Source organism: Oryza glaberrima, chromosome 4 (assembly GCF_000147395.1).
Source record: "Oryza glaberrima chromosome 4, OglaRS2, whole genome shotgun sequence".
Taxonomy (NCBI): Eukaryota; Viridiplantae; Streptophyta; class Magnoliopsida; order Poales; family Poaceae; genus Oryza; species Oryza glaberrima.
The window spans coordinates 28,140,417-28,158,514 of NC_068329.1; the positions used below are offsets into that span (position 1 = coordinate 28,140,417).

The window sequence follows — 18,098 nt, forward strand, 5'->3', positions numbered from 1 at the left end:
GGAAGGCTATTGATCCTAAACCCATGAAAAATTTTCATTAACTTTTTTAATTATAAAGTATATAGCGATCCAAATATTTCAATTTATTGCTCAGCTCTTAATATATCAATGAAAAAACGTCTTTACCTATTGCAACGCACGGGCATTTTTTCTAGTAAAAACTTATTTCTAAAATCTAAACATTGGGATCATGCCAACCAGAGTGACGTGACCAAATAAAGCTGCCATGTTAGCAAGACCGGCATGGTCAAATAATGCTGTTACACCAGTGAGATTGGCGTGACAATATTGTTTCGCCACACCAGTTTAACTAGCATGATCAAAAAAAGGTTAAGATCTTGAAAATAAGTTTGTAAATGGTCTATTTTAAAGTTTAAAATTAAAGGTTAAAAAGATTTAAAAAAAATCTCTGTTCATAGCTCAGGAAAGCGTTTGCTCTCTGATAAATGGGCCCCGGGCCCACTATCAGTTTCACATACACTCCTCCCCAGTCACCGACGGATTCCGCCAGCGGCAGTGGCGGCGGCGGCGCTCCTCGCTGCCTCACCGACGATGCCGTTCCCGCGCCTCCCCGCGGTGTAGGTCCGGTTCCTAGCAGCCAGCGCTTGCTGGCCTTTCAACTGCCCCCAACCCTAGCGCGCACCATCACCATCCCAAATCGTCCTATCGCTACAGCCTACAAATCGCCGGTGATGGTTGCGTCAGCGTCGCAAGCTACCAAACTAGCGGCCGATTCGTCGTCCTGCCGCTGCGGCTTGCAGGGAGAGAAAGCGAGAGCTGTGCTGATGGTTTCAGGCTTGCGGTTTCCAGGACCAAACTACAGGTACCAGCACTCTCTGTCTCTGAGCTATTTTTATTCCAAGAACACGCGTGATACTCTCCTCTAGTAAAATACTTCAGATATCAGTCAATCTTTGGTGTCTTGCTGATGGGGAAAATCTGATTCTTGAATACAAAATTAGTACACAAGTAAAGATCCTTCCTACCTCCAAGATATTCTCCCCTGTCACTGTCGGTAGATCACCACTCTCTTCCTCATCCACACAGATGAACACAAAGAGGAAAGAGCATAAAAAAGCCCCCCCAATTCCTCCTTCCAGTTCAAGAGTACAAGAAAGACACAAGCACAGACAAAATTCCTGAGCCCTGCCCCCCGTTGCTTAGTAAACAGTGAGTCCTCTTGCTGATCTATCGTGCAGAAATTCCAAAACTACACCTTTGGTTTTAGTATACTTCTTTTTCATGCATGTCTTTTAATTTGATGGATTTTTATGGGGGAAAATGTTTCGCTTGAGCTTCTCGCATGCTCTATTCCTGTTTTATTTCATTAAATTTTGTGAATCTGTCAGATTAATTCGATTCATGGGTAATTGGTACATCTGTGCCATTTTATATCGTATAAGCACCTTTGTACTGATGCATATTACATAAGTGCCATCATTTTTTTCATGTTGCTTTTGCCTTCCATACTAAGCTGGTTATGTAGCATTTTGGAGTTTTTATGGCTGTGCTGAAGACAATAATTTGAGCAGGGAGATGGCTCTGGTCACAAATGTGTGCGAATATGAAGAACTTGCAAAGCACAAACTGCCAAAGATGGTTTATGATTTCTATGCCACTGGCGCAGAAGACCAATGGACTCTCAGGGAGAACAGTGAGGCATTCTCCAGAATTTTGTAAGTTGTGCTCTAAATTGGTAGGGAATATCTGAAAATGGAGATAGGGAGGTCCTGATTTTGTGTTATATTCATAGAAGTTATTGTTAGGATGTAGCTTTTAGTTATTTTCATTTGACATTGTGTTTTGATTTTGAAATAAAATATATTACCCATTACTTTGTCTTTCAAAGTATATTATGGTGTCCTTTGTGGATAAATGATGTTAGGTTTCAGCCGCGTGTATTGGTTGATGTGTCCTGTATCAACATGTCTACGAGCGTCTTAGGCTACAATATTTCCATGCCCATTATGATTGCTCCTACGGCTTTGCACAAATTGGCACATCCTGAAGGTTCTGGTTTGCTACCTTTATATCTTTCTTTTGGCAATCGCATATTTCAATGAGAAGTTCCTTTAGGGATATTTATCTGGAATGCAGGAGAGGTTGCTACTGCCAGAGCTGCAGCTGCTGCAGAAACTATAATGGTTTGAAAGATCGTAACAAATTTTATGCATTTTGATATCTACGTCTGACACATTGATTCACCAACTAGTCATATTTTCAGACATTGTCTTCATGGTCATCTTGTAGTATTGAAGAGGTTAATTTGGCAGGGCCTGGAGTTCGTTTCTTCCAACTTTCAGTATTACACTATTTTCTTTCTTAGATTCTTCACCTTTCTTCTTTAGGATTTATGCTCCCTTACTTCTTATCAATGTCTTGTTCAGATATACAAGGACAGGAACTTAGTGCAACAGCTTATCCAAAGGGCTGAAAAGGCTGGCTATAAGGCAATTGTACTGACTGTTGATGCTCCATGGCTTGGTCGCAGGGAAGCTGATGTCAAGAACAGGTCCTCATCGTGCAACCGCAGTGTTTGACTTGTGCATTATGCATTATTTAATGAAAATCTGTACTCTGCATCAATATCCTTTTCTTAAAGGCACCTTTATTGAAAGAAGAAACTCCACCGCAAACTCATTATCTGCATTATACTTAACATTACATTCTAGGTTCACCTTGCCTCAAAATGTCATGTTGAAGATCTTTGAGGGGCTGGATCAAGGGAAGATAGATAAGGTTGTCTAAAAACTAGTGCCATTGTGTGAAGTAGTCATGATTCTATTTAACAATGCCCTGAATCAATCTATTTATCTGATGTTTCAGACGAATGGTTCTGGTCTTGCTGCCTATGTCGCTAGCCAGATTGACCGCTCTTTTTCTTGGAAGGTATTGCAGTGACACTATGACTTGTAATTTCCAGATAACAACCAGTTAATATGAAAGATTTTAACCATCAGAACAATGTCATATCTCAGACAATTCTTAATGTGAATGAAACCGTGTGATGTTGATGACTCATCCTACAATACAGGATATCAAGTGGTTACAGACAGTTACATCATTGCCGGTCTTAGTGAAAGGAATTATAACAGCACAAGACAGTATGTCCTTTGCTTTCAATTACCTTGTGTAACTGCATGCCTCATTATCCAAGCTGCAGATCTCACAAGACATTTACAAAAATGCAGCTAGAATTGCTATAGAATACGGTGCAGCTGGTATCATCATGTCCAACCATGGCGGCCGCCAGCTAGACTATCTTCCTGCAACCATCAGCTGTCTAGAAGTGGTATGCCATATGTAACTTTCTCTTTTCAATCTTAATGAAATTTGGTCGGCTCCTTCACCGACCCGGCAATAAGCTGTCTAGAAGAGGTATGCCATTGATAACCCAATCTGCACTTCAGCTTATTGTGCTTTTAAACACATTTTAACTGAAAACAGCACGAATCTCAGGTTGTCAGGGAAGCAAATGGGCGTGTGCCGGTGTTCATCGACAGCGGTTTTCGCCGCGGCACCGACGTGTTCAAGGCCCTGGCGTTAGGAGCTTCAGGGGTATTTGTAAGTCCCCTAGCTAATGTTTGGCTGAAAGATGATGCTGAATTGCTCATGACACGGCATGTAAAGCTGCATATGTTTCTTGTTCTGTCAGATTGGTAGGCCGGTGCTGTTCTCCCTCGCCGTCGACGGCGAGGCCGGCGTGAGGAACGCGCTGCGGATGCTGAGAGACGAGCTGGAGATCACCATGGCGCTCAGCGGCTGCACGTCGGTGAAGGAGATCACGCGCGGCCACGTCGTCACCGAGAGCGACAGGATCCGCCGTTGTTCTCGGCTGTAGCTAGCTAGTGTAGCCAAGTTTCCTTTGCATTTGCGTTCTTGGGAGCGTTTGGCTTGTACAACATCTTTGCAGACTGCAATTGATGTGATTCTGTAACTTGTGTTCAATGTCAGATGGAGAAAGAAACACAATATAGATACAGGTGCTCACAAGTCACAACACATGTACTTTTACCGCTATAAACACACGAGATCTTAGATGACACAACTGCACAAGCGCACTGACCCTTATGAACGTATTCACGTGAGACCTAGATGACGCAGCTATATATTTTCTTAGAAACAGTACAAACACATGTGCGTACTCATCCTTATGTATGCACGCATGCATATCCTTAAGAGGGGTTTACGACTAAAGAATAGTTAGTTATAAATGCAATTATCCATGTTAAGTTTAGGACTGGAATAATTAGTCGTAAATGTGGTTAGTTATAAATGCAATTATCCATGTCAAGTTTAGAACCAGAATAATTAGTCGTACATGTGAATACACGCGTCTAAGTTTGGTTCTGAGTCAAATCGATTGAGTTATGGTCACTTCATGAGAATGGCAAGTTAAATACGAGGTTGTGTAAATGAAGAACCACGATACGGACAAATCCTAAATAGATCTATTTTTTGAGAGGAGGATAAGTTCATAAACAATCTCCAAATTCGGCATGGTTCACATTAAAATTAGAAATTGTAGATGAGGAAGGAAACCAATCTGCTGCCGTCTTACACGGTAACCGCAGTTTACAACCGTCAGGAGGAGACCCTATCCACTAACGACATCCGTTGGATCCCTCGTGCTCCGCAATCTCAGCCGTCCGTTTCCCCCTATAGTTCCCCTTGCCTCCCCTTCTACAGTTCTACGATCCAAACACCAGCGGCGAAGGCGACGAAGACGAGGGCAAAAACACCAGAAGGGGAAAAACTTTTGCTCTCCCGGCGATCGCGAGATCTCTCAAGATGGTAATCCCCCATCCAATTTATCGTTTCTTCTCATCGGATTTGTGCCGCACTCCCGATCGATGCCTTCGACGCGGTTCGCTGCGATGGATTTGCGCGAGATCGGATCTTATGGTCTACAATTTCGAGTCGATTAGGCTTTTTTTTTTGGTGGTGTTTTGCGTTGGGTGATTTCAGATTGGAAGTAGAACGGGGGACGAAGATTCTGAGAAGAATCTACTGGTTATTGTCGTACTGGATGCTCTCGATTTCCTCCTGTTTTGATCGCGTATGTGTGGTTTGGTCCGGTCAGGTGGTGCTGCAACCAGATCCGTTTCTGAGCGAGCTGACGAGCATGTACGAGCGGAGCACGGAGAAGGGATCTGTCTGGGTCACCATGAAGCGATGTGAGTGCGGGCTTTCATCTGGCAATCTGGTTTGTGATTTGGGTGGCTGAAGAACTGATGCTTGAGTTGATGGGTTGTTTGATATGTGCAGCATCGATGAAGTGCCAGGCAAGGTTGAAGAAGATGGTGGCGAAGGGAGAGGCAGTGGAGCTCCGGTGCCTCGTCCGTGCCACCGATGGCAAGAAGAACATCTGCACCTCGGTACAGTGACTGTCCTAGTGTCCTTTGCTCTGCTGATGGGATTTTGAGTTATAGTTTTGCTTATGGTTGTTAGTTTTGTGCATAATGGTTACCGATTATCTGGTATTCGATGCTAATTATGCCACCAGGCGGTAAGTGAGGAATGTGAATATGACATTAGGCGCTTTTGGTATTGTGTGCACTAAAACCTCTTGGATATGAAATTTCGGTACTGAGCCAGTTCATTTGGTATTCAAGTCAGCAAGGTATGTTGTTTTAAGAGATAGATAAAAGTATGGAACTGTAGAAGTGCTGCAATAAGTATGATCCAAACTGTGAACTGTATATATAGTGAACATATATTGTACAGTACGTTGGTTTCTTGCTTAAGCTTCTCACAAGCATCCTATCGCAGTAACATGTGTAGGCACTCGTGAAGCATGATCATAAACAGCGAGGAACCGTAGAATCAGATGCTTACTCATAGGACATCTTAACTCGCATCCTATTGAAGTAGAATGTGTAACATAATCATAAGTTGGAACAGACTATACTATCACATGCTTAGTTGTAGCATGGTAAATTGATAATAAACATGAATGAACTTTGTTCAATAGACAAACTAGCCGAGAAAACGTTTAGTGCCATTCATGGTGTTAATATTGCATGTTTGCCTGCCCCACACTACCGCAGTCTCATTTTCACCCTATGCTAAGATAACTCTCAAGTTGGTGTTATATTGAGTATGAAACTCATTTGTGTGCTCTTGCCAAGTTTTGATTGCATTAAGTAGTGAGGTTTCTCATTAATTGCACCATCTTGCATTTTCTGAAAGCGTCATCAAGTTGTTTGAGCTTAAATTTATATGGTGAAAATATTGTTTCTAATGATAAGACTGTAGTATCGATGGGCATCCTCTGGCCACTTTTTCCCATGTGATTAATCTTTACCACCGAACAGTTGGGTCGATAATCTTTTTCCACAAGAGTAAGAACGCCATGATAAGTTCAGAGTCCCAAGATATATGTTCTGCAAACAGTTTATTTTCTCCTCTACCCTATATGTGGTGAAAATTCACATGGTGATGTGAGGTATTCCATATTGAAGGCTAAAAAGTTGGTGATTATATCTCCCATGCTGTTCATGTAGATACAGAGTTAGCTGCTATTGCAATAATAGCTGGTTTGGAACCATATGTGTCCATATCTATTTGTCCCTGCTAAATTACATTTGTCAAAGCTCACCCAATAGAGCATTTATTTGCCCCTGCTATTGCAATAATGCCTCCTAGGGGTCGATAGTGCAATTACGAGCTGAGGGAAACTACTATATTTACTTAGATGTTAGTGATACTATTTTTTTCCTTCAATACTATTTATAGGACAGTCATTTGCAATACTTTTTTTTTTTGTAATTTTGATGAAAACTGGATATCTGAGTTGACTAATTACATGTTCGTAGTTTTGATGAAATAATGGATATTTGAACTGATTAATGATGGATTTATTCATCTTTCTGAAGCCATAAACATTAGCCATACTTATTTGAGATGCATAAATTATTCTCCTGTCACTCGCTTAGCTTTTGGGGCCACCCAATAAGTCTAACTTAAAAAGCTCGCCATGTCTTTCAGCTCTCTGCAAAGGAGTACCTGAAGTTCCAAGCTTCATATGCCACAGTTCTTAAAGCCCATATGCATGCTTTGAAGAAGAGGGAGAGGAAAGACAAGAAGAAGGCTGCAGAGGTTGAGAAGATACCTGAGAAGGCACCGAAGAAGCAGAAGAAAGCGCCGTCTTCAAAGAAATCTGCAGGGTCCAAGTCGTAAGTTACTGAAAGAATTTGCTAAGCCCCTTTTTGCTCACAGGCCTGAGTAAGATGGGTGTAGTCAAGACATTATCCTCTATTTTACTCTTATTCATGTCTGCGAGATGAAGCATGTGAATACCTTTATAGAGCTGTGCCGTCGACATTAGCATTTTTGAAGCAGCTTTGGTTGTCTAGATGTAAGCCGCCCTGGAATTTTCTATTTCTATCATAGAAAGGCATCTCTTAAACTGTGCCTGATCTGATCGTCAAGTTAGTGCAACTTTCAATTGACAGAATTACGTCTGGAACATGAAGTTATGCAACTAAGACTGCAGAAGGAAATTGCAGAACTGTTATCTGGATGTCTGTGTTCCTTCAATTTTGTTTTTCTGGTTGGGGAGAAAAAGTGTGAAGGTATGTCTCTGTCACGATTCCCACATGCAAGTGGTGATCAGAATATAAGCAGATTCCATGTTTAGGTTGGTGCATAAGCAAACGGCTTACCACTATAAGCCTATTTGGTAGAGCTTCAACTCCTAATTTTAGCTCTAGGAGTTGGGTCTGGAGTGGAGTTGTGGAGCTGCTTAAACCCAGCTCCACCTCTCTAGTTTATTTTGTGAGAGAGCTTCACCCTTTTATTTTAAGTGGAGCTAAAACTGTTTGGCTGAGCTTCAGAGTTGGAGCTGTGCTCTCTCAGCAATTGCTGCATCAACATGGAGCATTGGAGGGCCGTATGCCCGTATCCTGTGTATGGGCACAGCATTGTCGCTTCCTAGCTATTTGTTCTGACATCCCCCGGTCCCGACTGATTCTCGTATCGGTCAAGACAAGTCCAAAAGCTCCAAGCTCCAGTTTTTACACCATTTCGGTTTTATTTAACACGGTTAGAATTTATAAACCAAATCATGTGGTGGTATTTTTGTCCAGAGATTCACCTCAGAAGTGGCGAATTTTTTATCGTACCAAATTGCAGAGACGAATCTTTGCTGAGTAGGAGGCAGCAACCACTATGAGCAGCCGTCACCATCCAACCGGACAAAATCCGAGCAAAAAAATAAACCCAAAGAAATCAAAACAAAAGCGAGCACCCACCGATGATCACTCACTGATCTCTCATCACCAAACGCCTCCGACCTCGCTCGCGTCGCGCGCCGCGCACCCATCCTCCCCCGCCCTCGCCACCACCCACTCCCGATCGCCCCCGTCGCCACCCACCCCCTCAGAAATCTCATCTTTTCCACCTCCTCTCGCCAACCAAACCCGCGAAACCCCCACAAACGACGGTGGTGAAAGAAGATGAGAGGGCTACTCGCGTGCGCCACGCTCGCCCGCCGCGCCGGCGGCGCCGCCGCGACGTCGACGGCGCGGCGGCACCTGGCGGGCGCGGCAGAGGCGGCGGAGGCGGAGCTGAAGAAGACGGCGCTGTACGACTTCCACGTCGCGCACGGCGGGAAGATGGTGCCGTTCGCCGGGTGGAGCATGCCCATCCAGTACAAGGACACCATCATGGACTCCACCCTCAACTGCCGCGCCAACGGCAGCCTCTTCGACGTCTCCCACATGTGCGGCCTCAGCCTCCACGGCCGCCAGGCCATCCCCTTCCTCGAGTCCCTCGTCGTCGCCGACGTCGCGGCGCTCAAGGACGGCACCGGGACGCTCACCGTCTTCACCAACGACCGCGGCGGCGCCATCGACGACTCCGTCGTCACCAAGGTCACCGACCAGCACATCTACCTCGTCGTCAACGCCGGGTGTAGGGACAAGGATCTCGCCCACATTGGGGAGCACATGGAGGCCTTCAACAAGAAGGGCGGCGACGTCAAGTGGCACGTCCACGATGAGCGCTCGCTTCTTGCATTGCAGGTGAGCGGTTTCTGTTTCTTGCCCTCTTTCATCTGGGGAATCTGTTGGTGATTTTAGTTTGCTTAATTGATTGCCTCAATTGATTATACATTTCGGAAAGGGATTTAGCAATTGATTATTTCTGGGATTTGGGAATGTCATGCTTTGAGATGAGTAGTCAATACATGGATAAAAGGTCCATTCCTGTCAGATATAAGGTGGGATGTGTAGTCACTAGTTAGTGGATGATGGTAAGCGAAGAAAGATTCGCTTCATATGAAGTAGTAATTTTCTTGCCTACTTGAAGAAAAACTACATATCGTTTTTATTAGCTGGAGGATTAGAGAATATAAGCTGTTAGGCTTGTTTCTTTCTGCAGTTTTATTTGTTATATTGTCAACGCAGGGTAGAAGATAAGGCTTTTTTCCCCAGGATGCACAATGCCTTGATGTGCATATGAGCAATAGGTAGTAAGGCAGATGTTTGAATTTTGATGGCGTGTTGGTGGAAACATGCGGTGACTTATTATTTGTTGTTTAATGTTTAGTGGCATTTTCATGATCAGTAAATTTGATTTCTGGTTGTCAAACAATAGTTCTTTGCTAAATCATTATTTTATTTGTTATAGTGCTTTTTTGGAACTGACTATATATTGATTTGTTGAGGTAGTGGTTGAGCAAGTTTGTGTGTCCTTTTCTTGGTTGGTGGAAGTAAAGCTTCTTCTAGTCCTGTGGGTTTATTTTTAGTGTAATACAGAAGTGTCTAGGCCATATTGTCACAAAACAAACTTTAAGTTTCCTATGCAATCACGATACAATACACATAACCTGGTTTCCCTTCTATAGCAACTAATTTCATCAAGAAAGAGGCAGATGGATGTCTGTGCAAATGTATATTCATGGATAGAAACATTGCGCGACATATTTTGTACTTTCAAATTTTCATGCAAGATTGCTGCAGAACTTGTCCCTCAATTCCTACTCCCTCAGCCTTTGTGGGGTTTTATCATAGTGATCAGCTTTCACTATTACAGCACGTAGAAATTTAATTTTTCCTGACGGCATTACTTGTTTTTCACACGAGCAGGGACCTCTTGCTGCCCCAACTCTCCAGTTGCTGACAAAAGAAGATTTAAGCAAAATGTATTTCAGTGACTTCAAGATGATTGACATCAATGGATATGCTTGCTTTCTCACCAGAACTGGGTATGCTTCATTTGATCCTTTAGCCAAGTTGTTAACAACCATGCTACTACCTTTGTTTTGTGGAATTATTTTGAACACTATGTCAATATTCTGAGAATTTCTTACAGTTATACCGGTGAAGATGGGTTTGAAATCTCTGTTCCATCAGAGAATGCAGTTGATCTTGCAAAGGCCCTCCTGGAGAAATCTGAAGGCAAGGTGAGACTGACTGGTTTAGGTGCCCGTGACAGTCTCCGCTTGGAGGCTGGCCTCTGCCTGTACGGCAACGACATGGAGCAACACATCACACCAGTTGAGGCTGGTCTCTCATGGGCAATTGGCAAGAGGAGGAAAGCAGAAGGCGGCTTCCTGGGAGCAGATGTGATCCTCAAGCAGCTCCAGGAAGGCCCAAAGATCAGGCGTGTCGGTCTCCTCTCGCAAGGACCGCCTCCTCGGAGTCATAGTGAGATTGTGAGCAACTCCGGGGAGAACATTGGTGAGGTTACCAGTGGAGGGTTCAGCCCCTGCTTGAAGAAGAACATCGCCATGGGCTACGTAAAATCCGGTTTGCACAAGGCTGGGACAGAGTTCAAGGTTGTCGTCCGTGGGAAGTCCTACGATGCCGTCGTCACCAAGATGCCGTTCGTGCCGACCAAGTACTACAAACCCTCATAGATTTGTACAAAGGATGCTCCTTCGGTTGAAATTTTCTCATGCAACTCTCTTGTCGCTGCTTGTTCTGCAGCACCGCAACTGTAACTTCTGTAAGGTCTCATCTTACAACTTGACATTTTACCTCTGCCCATCTAATAATATGAAATGTGATATGCAGTATGGATCCTTTCCCACAGGTAACCCATATTTTGTCTTCAGAACTGGTTGTCTGCGTTGGCAGTTGCAAGGCCAATAGGCCATGTTCCCCGTCTGCAACAGATGTCGCAGAAAGCAAATTCAGCATCTATTTGCCTCCTGTGTTTGTCTATAAACTCAGATGTTCTTCAAGAAAAGAACACTTGATAGCCAAACATTAAGGAAATCGAGACCTGTAGTTCCTTGATGCAAAAGAGAATAAGAAATGTAGAGAGAAAACAACCATGAACTTGCAGAAAAACAGTGGACACGGTTCCAATTCATAGATCTGGGTGATTCTGCGTCAGCATGATAATTCCACTTCAGCGAGAGGCTGAAGAAGCTCTAGGGAAGAAGCTGCTGAACTGTTGCGACCGGGCCTACTGGTGATGGCACCACAGGTCAGTGAAGCAAGCCATCGGTTTAAAGGCCTGTCTAGTTCATGAAAAGAAAATTTTTGCGTGTCACATCAGATGTTTGACCAGATATCGGAAGGGCTTTTTGGACATGAATGAAAAAAATAATTTCATAACCCGTCTAGAAACTGCGAGACAAATCTTTTGAGTCTAATTAATCCATCATTAGCACATGTGGGTTACTGTAGCACTTATAGCTAATCATGAACTAATTAGGCTCAAAAGATTTGTCTCGCGATTTCCCCCCTAACTGTGTAATTAGTTTTTTCATTTATTTATATTTAATGCTTCATGCATGTGTTCAAAGATGTGATGTGATGTTTTTAGAAAAAAAAAATTGGGGTACTAAACGGGGCCTAAGGTTTACCTTCCTCTCGTCTACTGTCCGATTAAACTTAGGCGGCTGAGATTGAGGGAGAACCAGAGGTAAAGGTGTCTTTGCATTGGGACCCTCATACAATACCGTATTGCTTTACACTACTAGGTCCCCAAAAAGTTGGATGTCCAAATGTCGCTCTCGCCATATACCGTCCGATCTCACATAGGCGGTGGATATTATGTTGGGGGACTCGGAGTAACGTGGCGGTGACTTTTCATAGCAACTCTCATACTGCACTGTATGCGTAGAGCATAAAAGTTGGATAGCTACCAACGGTAGCGATCCAGATTGCCTTCAACATGAACACCCCACCTCACGCAGTCACGCTCACGAGCTCACAGCAATTTGGGTTGTTAAGTTGTTTGGGGGATTGGGATCCTCTGTCATAGCATGTAATACAACAAATAGTTATAGTATATTGTATATAGTATATAGTAGTCCCTCCTTTCCTAAATGTTTAACTTCGTTGATTTTTTTAAACATGTTTGACCGTTCGTCTTATTCAAAAAATTTAAGCAATTATTAATTCTTTTCCTACCATTTGATTCATTGCTAAATATACTTTTATATATACATATAGCTTTACATATTTCACAAAAGTTTTTGAATAAGACGAACGGTCAAACATGTTTAAAAAAGTCAACGGCGTCAAACATTTAGGGAAGGAGGGAGTATTAGAGGTATTGTGTATTTTTGAATGTGATTATAGATGGCCATATGGCATGAGGCCCATGGCCCGGTCCAAGGCATGCCAATTTGGCCCGGCCCAAGCACGGCACGGCCCGACAGCCAGACCATGCTTGGGCCGCTCCCTTGGCACGGTGGGCTGGCCCAGCACGTCACTGATCGAAAAAAATAGTAGAGGAACGTAAAATAGACTTAATTAACCATATAAGGCGAGGCCCAAAGACATGAGGAATACAAATAGACTTATTTCCAACTATATGGGCATAACCCACAGAGTTTAGGGAGCAAAAATATACTTATTCTGTGGAGTAAAGTGCTACTATTCTTTTCTTTTCAGAAAAAAAACTGTGTTTATTAATCAAGGACAATTACATGAGTTACATTTTCTAGTGGGTAAAGTTGAGAGAATAGCTAGTTTTACATAAAAGCCCCTAAGTGATGGGTAAATACACTTCAAGAATAACATATACGAAAAAATACCTACAAAGATAAAATAAAAAGCAATCAAATCCTTGCAACGACCACATAGGCGATGGCAAGATCCTCGCAGACGACGACGGCAGGAGCAAAAGAAACATGTTTAGTTGCAATGGGTAGAGCCAAGGAGCATACCCGAACGAGGCCTTTTGATAGAGGTTGAAGCCACCTTGGCCCATAGGAGAAATCATCAGCCACATTTTGCAAAACAACCGTCGGAGACGAATTAGACAACCACTATAAGTATGTGAGACTTGCTGAATATGGAGTAAACAACCGATGCAACCTTTTGTTAGACATGCTAGAGGACAAGCTTTCAACCCAAAGCAAAACTCCCAACTAAAAGCATTGGAGGTGAACCCAACATTCACTAGGCAGAAAGATGACGCTAGCAAGAACGTCAATGAGGTTCGCCATGTCCATCAAGCTGAGACATAAAAATCGAACGTCGGTGACCCTCTTGAGGTACACAAAGAATGGGATGAACCCGAGAACGAAAAAGATGTGACTAAACCTAAACCTATCTCTAGTAGTGGGAGGAAGGAACTAGAACCCTTTCTCCTCCACCCACACACACACCACACGATGACCGGAAGGCCACCGGAGAAGGAAGGAAATGGGCAAGTAGTCGAAGAGTTTTTTCTGCTTAAGACACCTAGAGCTTTTAAGGCGAAGGGATCAAAGTGCTACTACTTACTGCATTTATTCACTGTTCTCCTCACATCAACAATCCCCCTCTAGGTTACTATAGAGGAACCGGATCATTGTTTAGGCGAGACGAGTCTTCCCCTCCCGGGAAGAACCGAAGAAGCGCGCTCTTTCAACGCCGCACTGTCACTATCAGAGCTAGTGATGGCAATCGGGCGCGGCGGGCGCAGGTATGGGTAGGTGCGCCCATGAGATTATTTGTGCCCATGGGTATACCCATTACTACATGACGGATAAGGATGGTTGCCCATGCCCATCGTCCGCGGGCGCCTTGTGCCCGCGGGCATGCCCGTTTACCCACCACAGCAAAAGCAGTGGAACAAAAAGTCTACAAGCTTCTAAGTTCGAATCGAACTTAAAACATCAAATATTCTCCGCCTCGGTGTGGTGTCTCTCCTCTGGCGGCGATAGAGTAAGGGGGAGAGAAATAATAAGGGAAATAAAAGGGAAACCGTAGAATACAAAGAATGTGGCTTATGTATTCTAGTGGATTTTGCTCTTAGCCTACATATAAGTTAGATTTTGCGGGTAAACGGGCAAAGCGGGCATGGGTAGTGATTACCCATATCTCACTACCCATGCCCATTTACCCATCGAGCATAGCTTTTGACCCAATAAAATATCCATGGGTATAAAATGGAGAACAAACTTAACCCTAATAGGGTTTTTACCCACGGTTAAACGGTTAAACGGGCACAATTGCCATCCCTAATGAGAGCGGGCACCCCACGACTCAGGCCCGGGGCATATTCAGATATTCTCGTGCCACCGGTACGGTGTGCCACCAAGTCTGCCAGCTACACGGAATTGGGCAAATAGCGCGCTGCAGCCCAGGCCAGGCGCGCACAGACCACGACGACTCGAAGGCAACAGCGGCGGCCGCGCCTGACCTCCTGCGGTAGCCTCACCAGGCCGCGCACGCGTGTGGCGTCCTCGTCAATTCCGCGAGCTCATTGGCACGCGTGTACGATCTGTCGCGCCAAGCTAGGCTGCACCACGCCCCGTTGCCGCGGAAGCCTCACAACTCACAGCGCAGGTAGGTCGATCGGTTGGGCTCCGTCTCTGCACAACTAGTCGCGCGCCCACATGCACGCGACACTACTACCTGCGATCGAGCCAGTGGTGTGGCCGCTGCCGCTTGTGGGCGATGCGTGCAACTGCACCCGCGGGCCGCGGCGCCGATGACCCAAGTCTCGCTTCGCGGGCGCATGCACGATGATGCGACTGGTTGCATTGCGAGGTGCGGGTGTCAGTGGTGTGTGGGCGATGCGTGCAAGTGCAACCTGCCGGAGACAGCCACAGAGGAGGGGGGGTCTACAAGCTGCGCGGCCGGCGCAGGGGAGAGGCAGAGGCAGGATCGCGGTCCATCACTCCACTCGTGAGCACGAGTACATGCCATGCTTGCTTAATTACCCTGCCTGACATCGTTCACTCGCCGGGGGTCCAAACGTACGCACGCCGCCTCCCCCGGCCCCTGCCAACTTATGCTTCGTGTCGGGCACCAAACTCTACGATTCCGGAGTAAATTTTCTGACTAAAGTTACTCGGATATATATCAACCTTAATTTTGCATCCTCTGTTCTGTTTGTTCCAACTGAGTCATAGTCAATGCAACTCGAGCACATATCTCGTCTGATGCCATGTTGCTTCCAACATTGGAATATTTTCGATTCCTATCAAAATTGGAACTATCTTGTTACAACATCTGTCCTTAAATATAAGAGATTTGGTTGAATGTGACATATTCTAATACAACGAATCTAGACATAAAACCTGTCTAGATTCGTTGTACTTAGATAAATCATATTCAATAAAAATCCTTTATATTTAAGGACAGAGGAAGTAATTTCAAGCCGAATTCAAGAAAACCTTAACCGCGAAACACTAGTACCGCTTCCACCACCTCTCTCCATGCAATCATGTAAGAGTAGTTAGCTGCACCTTTCTGACAGATCCATACCAAGCAGCCAGCTAACCATCGGTTGGGCCCCAAGTGAAATTTTCACATAGAATCTGCAAGGCTAGTGACTTTTACTTGATGTAAAAGAAAAAAAAGTCTTCCTCGGATGCGAGGTGAGCTTCTTGCTTGCTTCTGCGGACATATTTATGTCGCTCAGGGCAGTTTTCTTCAGAGAGAATGGCCTGCATTTTATTGCCCATGGTTAGTTATGTCAGTCACCTGTCCAGTGCCATGCCACTGCCTGACTGGCATACCAGTAGACAGTAGTAGGAGTGGTAGCCTTTGATCATACCACCAGTACCAGTAGACAGCAGTGCTGTACTCCTACTCCCTATGTGCCACAATCTAGTACTCCCTCCGTCCCAGATATTTTGATTTTTTCTCGCACTGTTTGACCATTCGTCTTATTTAAAAAAAATAAAATTATTATTTATTTTATTTTTGACTTACTTTATCATCCAGAGTACTTTAAGCACAATTTTTCATTTTTTATATTTGCACAAATTTTTTAAATAAGACGAGTGGTCAAACGATACAAGCAGAAAGTCAAATTCCCTTATATTATAGTACGGAGGGAGTACTGTATGTGGTACATCCTAGTACTATGAATATGGACATACATCTGTTCAGATTCATTGTACTATAATATATAACATCCATTTCTAGATTTACTTTTTTTTTTGTACGGAGGGAGTATGTGCTTAAGTTAACTACTAGCTCCAACCTCTCCTATTACAACTTCCCTTGAGAGAAAGGCTAATAATATAGCCGACTTGTTGCCTATAAGGTTATTTGCAGCATTCTCTCAACCCACTCATATAATAGTTAACTCTTTATAATTAATATAGAGACCACTTGTCTCTCTCACATAGTTTCTTGGTTCTTGTGTCCAAGCCGGCTATAAGTTTACAGCCCGCTTCTCCTCTCTCTCCTCGTATTTAGTCGGTTTAAAGCCTCCTATTATACTTGCTCTAAGAAATAGAATGGCACATTGCATGATAATACATGCATGACGCTGTTGCTGCTAGCACTCTAAGGGCAAGTACTATAAACCTCTACGCACTTGCCCCTAGGTGCCATGCTTAAGCTCACATGATGATGTGGATGAGAGATATGAAAAAAGAGAGAGAACGAGCCACCTCTTATGCAAGGAGCAACTTCTACACAAACTCCAAGAGAGATGAGAACAAGAGACCAATGAATTGATAGGAAACAAATAAAGTAAAATTAATATTGTGTATTGGGGCAAGTGTACTAGAGGTAATTTGTTGTATATATTGCCTCTTAATTAATGAGTTGATGATGTGGACTAAATTAAGGGTGACCTCCACTGTAAAACCTGACTGCTGGTTATCGTTTGCTACTGCCAACTCCCTCCGTCCATTTTTTTAAAACTAGTAACATCCCAAAAAGAACTTAAGCAGAAAGACAAAAGATAAAAATACCCCTAATTAATAGAAAAATTATATTGGTGGATGCGTATATGAGAGATATGGAGGAATGAAATTTCTCAATTTACGGAAGAAGGTAGGAGTTTGTTATTTGGGAAAAAAGTTTAAACTAAGTTGGAACGGAGTAGTACTCTTCAGTTTAGGAAAAATACATTTGCTAGTGTTGACGTATAATTGTGCCGCCACACCTTAAGCACGCTATGTGCAACACGGAGACACGCGCAGACACACCGCCGTAGGGAGTAGGTAGATGCCGCCGAACGAATAGCCGGGAAGGACCTCGTTAGGGTGAACGTGCATTGGTTTATCCTAAACTCGGCAGGCTAGTTAGGACGCCCTCTAACATCGTAGAGATGAGAGACAACGAGCAATTAGGGGGTTTGAGGAGAATAGACTTTGGGATAGGTAGCAAAAAAGAGGGAGATGTAGAATATAGAAGGTTTGGATAAATAAATTGATTTTGACGATTGATTGATTGTTATTTCAATCGACCTTAACCCCCTTATATTTATATAGGAGGGGTGGACTTACTTTCCAGGGTCTTTTTTACGTCCAATTAGGTGTAGAAATCAATCAAAACTCTAAAATCTCAGGCATTAGCGGAAACCCGAGAACCAACAAATCGGACTCGAGCGGACTCTGCCGGTCTGACTGGCTACATGCCGCCGATCAGATCGTCCCCCTGTCATCGGTCTGACCAGCCCGATGACTGCGATCAGACCGGCCTTCGCGTGGTAAGTCTGGGTTGTTTTTGAATTTGGCTGTAGTTTCTTTTTCATACTCTAGGAGTCAAATTTGGATATTAACAATACAATTTATGTTCAGAGTAAAAACATTTGCCACTATTACTGGCCAATGATTGTCATGCTGTGAAAGTGTTGATTTCTATCATTCTATGGCAAAGCTTTACTACTAATAATAATCAGTCTGAATCTGCATTCTCTCTACGTCCACGACCATGAGGGAATAGTACATGTGCCTG

At 43.9% G+C, this 18,098-nt stretch overlaps 3 protein-coding genes across 5 annotated transcripts; all 3 read left to right on the forward strand.

The window, feature by feature from the left end:
- The first annotated feature begins 490 nt into the window (after positions 1-490).
- LOC127771702 (glycolate oxidase 2) lies at positions 491-3,996 on the forward strand. 3 transcript variants are annotated; one of them, XM_052297629.1, is made up of 13 exons: positions 491-823; positions 1,048-1,170; positions 1,533-1,676; positions 1,886-2,010; positions 2,098-2,144; positions 2,225-2,302; positions 2,388-2,512; positions 2,673-2,739; positions 2,827-2,889; positions 3,035-3,104; positions 3,192-3,292; positions 3,460-3,564; positions 3,656-3,996. In XM_052297629.1, the coding sequence occupies exons 3-13, from the start codon at positions 1,537-1,539 to the stop codon at positions 3,839-3,841; spliced, it is 1,107 nt and encodes a 368-aa protein (XP_052153589.1). In that variant the 5' UTR covers positions 491-823; positions 1,048-1,170; positions 1,533-1,536; the 3' UTR covers positions 3,842-3,996. The 3 variants fall into 3 exon arrangements, with proteins under 3 accessions (XP_052153589.1, XP_052153588.1, XP_052153590.1); XM_052297630.1 differs by lacking the exon at positions 491-823 and adding an exon at positions 835-969; XM_052297628.1 differs by lacking the exon at positions 1,048-1,170.
- Positions 3,997-4,673: 677 nt separating this feature from the next.
- LOC127771705 (signal recognition particle 14 kDa protein) lies at positions 4,674-7,525 on the forward strand. Its single transcript, XM_052297632.1, has 4 exons — positions 4,674-4,794; positions 5,084-5,177; positions 5,269-5,378; positions 6,991-7,525. Exons 1-4 carry the CDS (start codon positions 4,792-4,794, stop codon positions 7,180-7,182), a joined length of 399 nt encoding a protein of 132 aa, XP_052153592.1. The 5' UTR covers positions 4,674-4,791; the 3' UTR covers positions 7,183-7,525.
- Positions 7,526-8,332: 807 nt separating this feature from the next.
- On the forward strand, positions 8,333-11,023 carry LOC127771703 (aminomethyltransferase, mitochondrial). The gene is made up of 3 exons (XM_052297631.1): positions 8,333-9,026; positions 10,092-10,210; positions 10,318-11,023. Exons 1-3 carry the CDS (start codon positions 8,460-8,462, stop codon positions 10,862-10,864), a joined length of 1,233 nt encoding a protein of 410 aa, XP_052153591.1. The 5' UTR covers positions 8,333-8,459; the 3' UTR covers positions 10,865-11,023.
- Positions 11,024-18,098: the final 7,075 nt, after the last annotated feature.

Excerpts from the sequence above, each read along its gene's own strand:
- LOC127771705 (XM_052297632.1), top strand. Across the intron at positions 5,178-5,268 it reads CTGGGTCACCATGAAGCGAT|CATCGATGAAGTGCCAGGCA; the intron begins GTGAGTGCGGGC and ends TGATATGTGCAG. Across the intron at positions 5,379-6,990 it reads AGAAGAACATCTGCACCTCG|CTCTCTGCAAAGGAGTACCT; the intron begins GTACAGTGACTG and ends CATGTCTTTCAG.
- LOC127771702 (XM_052297628.1), top strand. The coding sequence starts at position 693 with ATGGTTGCGTCAGCGTCGCAAGCTACCAAACTAGCGGCCGATTCGTCG. Across the intron at positions 2,011-2,097 it reads CAAATTGGCACATCCTGAAG|GAGAGGTTGCTACTGCCAGA; the intron begins GTTCTGGTTTGC and ends TCTGGAATGCAG. Across the intron at positions 3,293-3,459 it reads CCATCAGCTGTCTAGAAGTG|GTTGTCAGGGAAGCAAATGG; the intron begins GTATGCCATATG and ends CACGAATCTCAG.
- LOC127771703 (XM_052297631.1), top strand. The coding sequence starts at position 8,460 with ATGAGAGGGCTACTCGCGTGCGCCACGCTCGCCCGCCGCGCCGGCGGC. Across the intron at positions 9,027-10,091 it reads GCTCGCTTCTTGCATTGCAG|GGACCTCTTGCTGCCCCAAC; the intron begins GTGAGCGGTTTC and ends TCACACGAGCAG. Across the intron at positions 10,211-10,317 it reads TGCTTTCTCACCAGAACTGG|TTATACCGGTGAAGATGGGT; the intron begins GTATGCTTCATT and ends AATTTCTTACAG.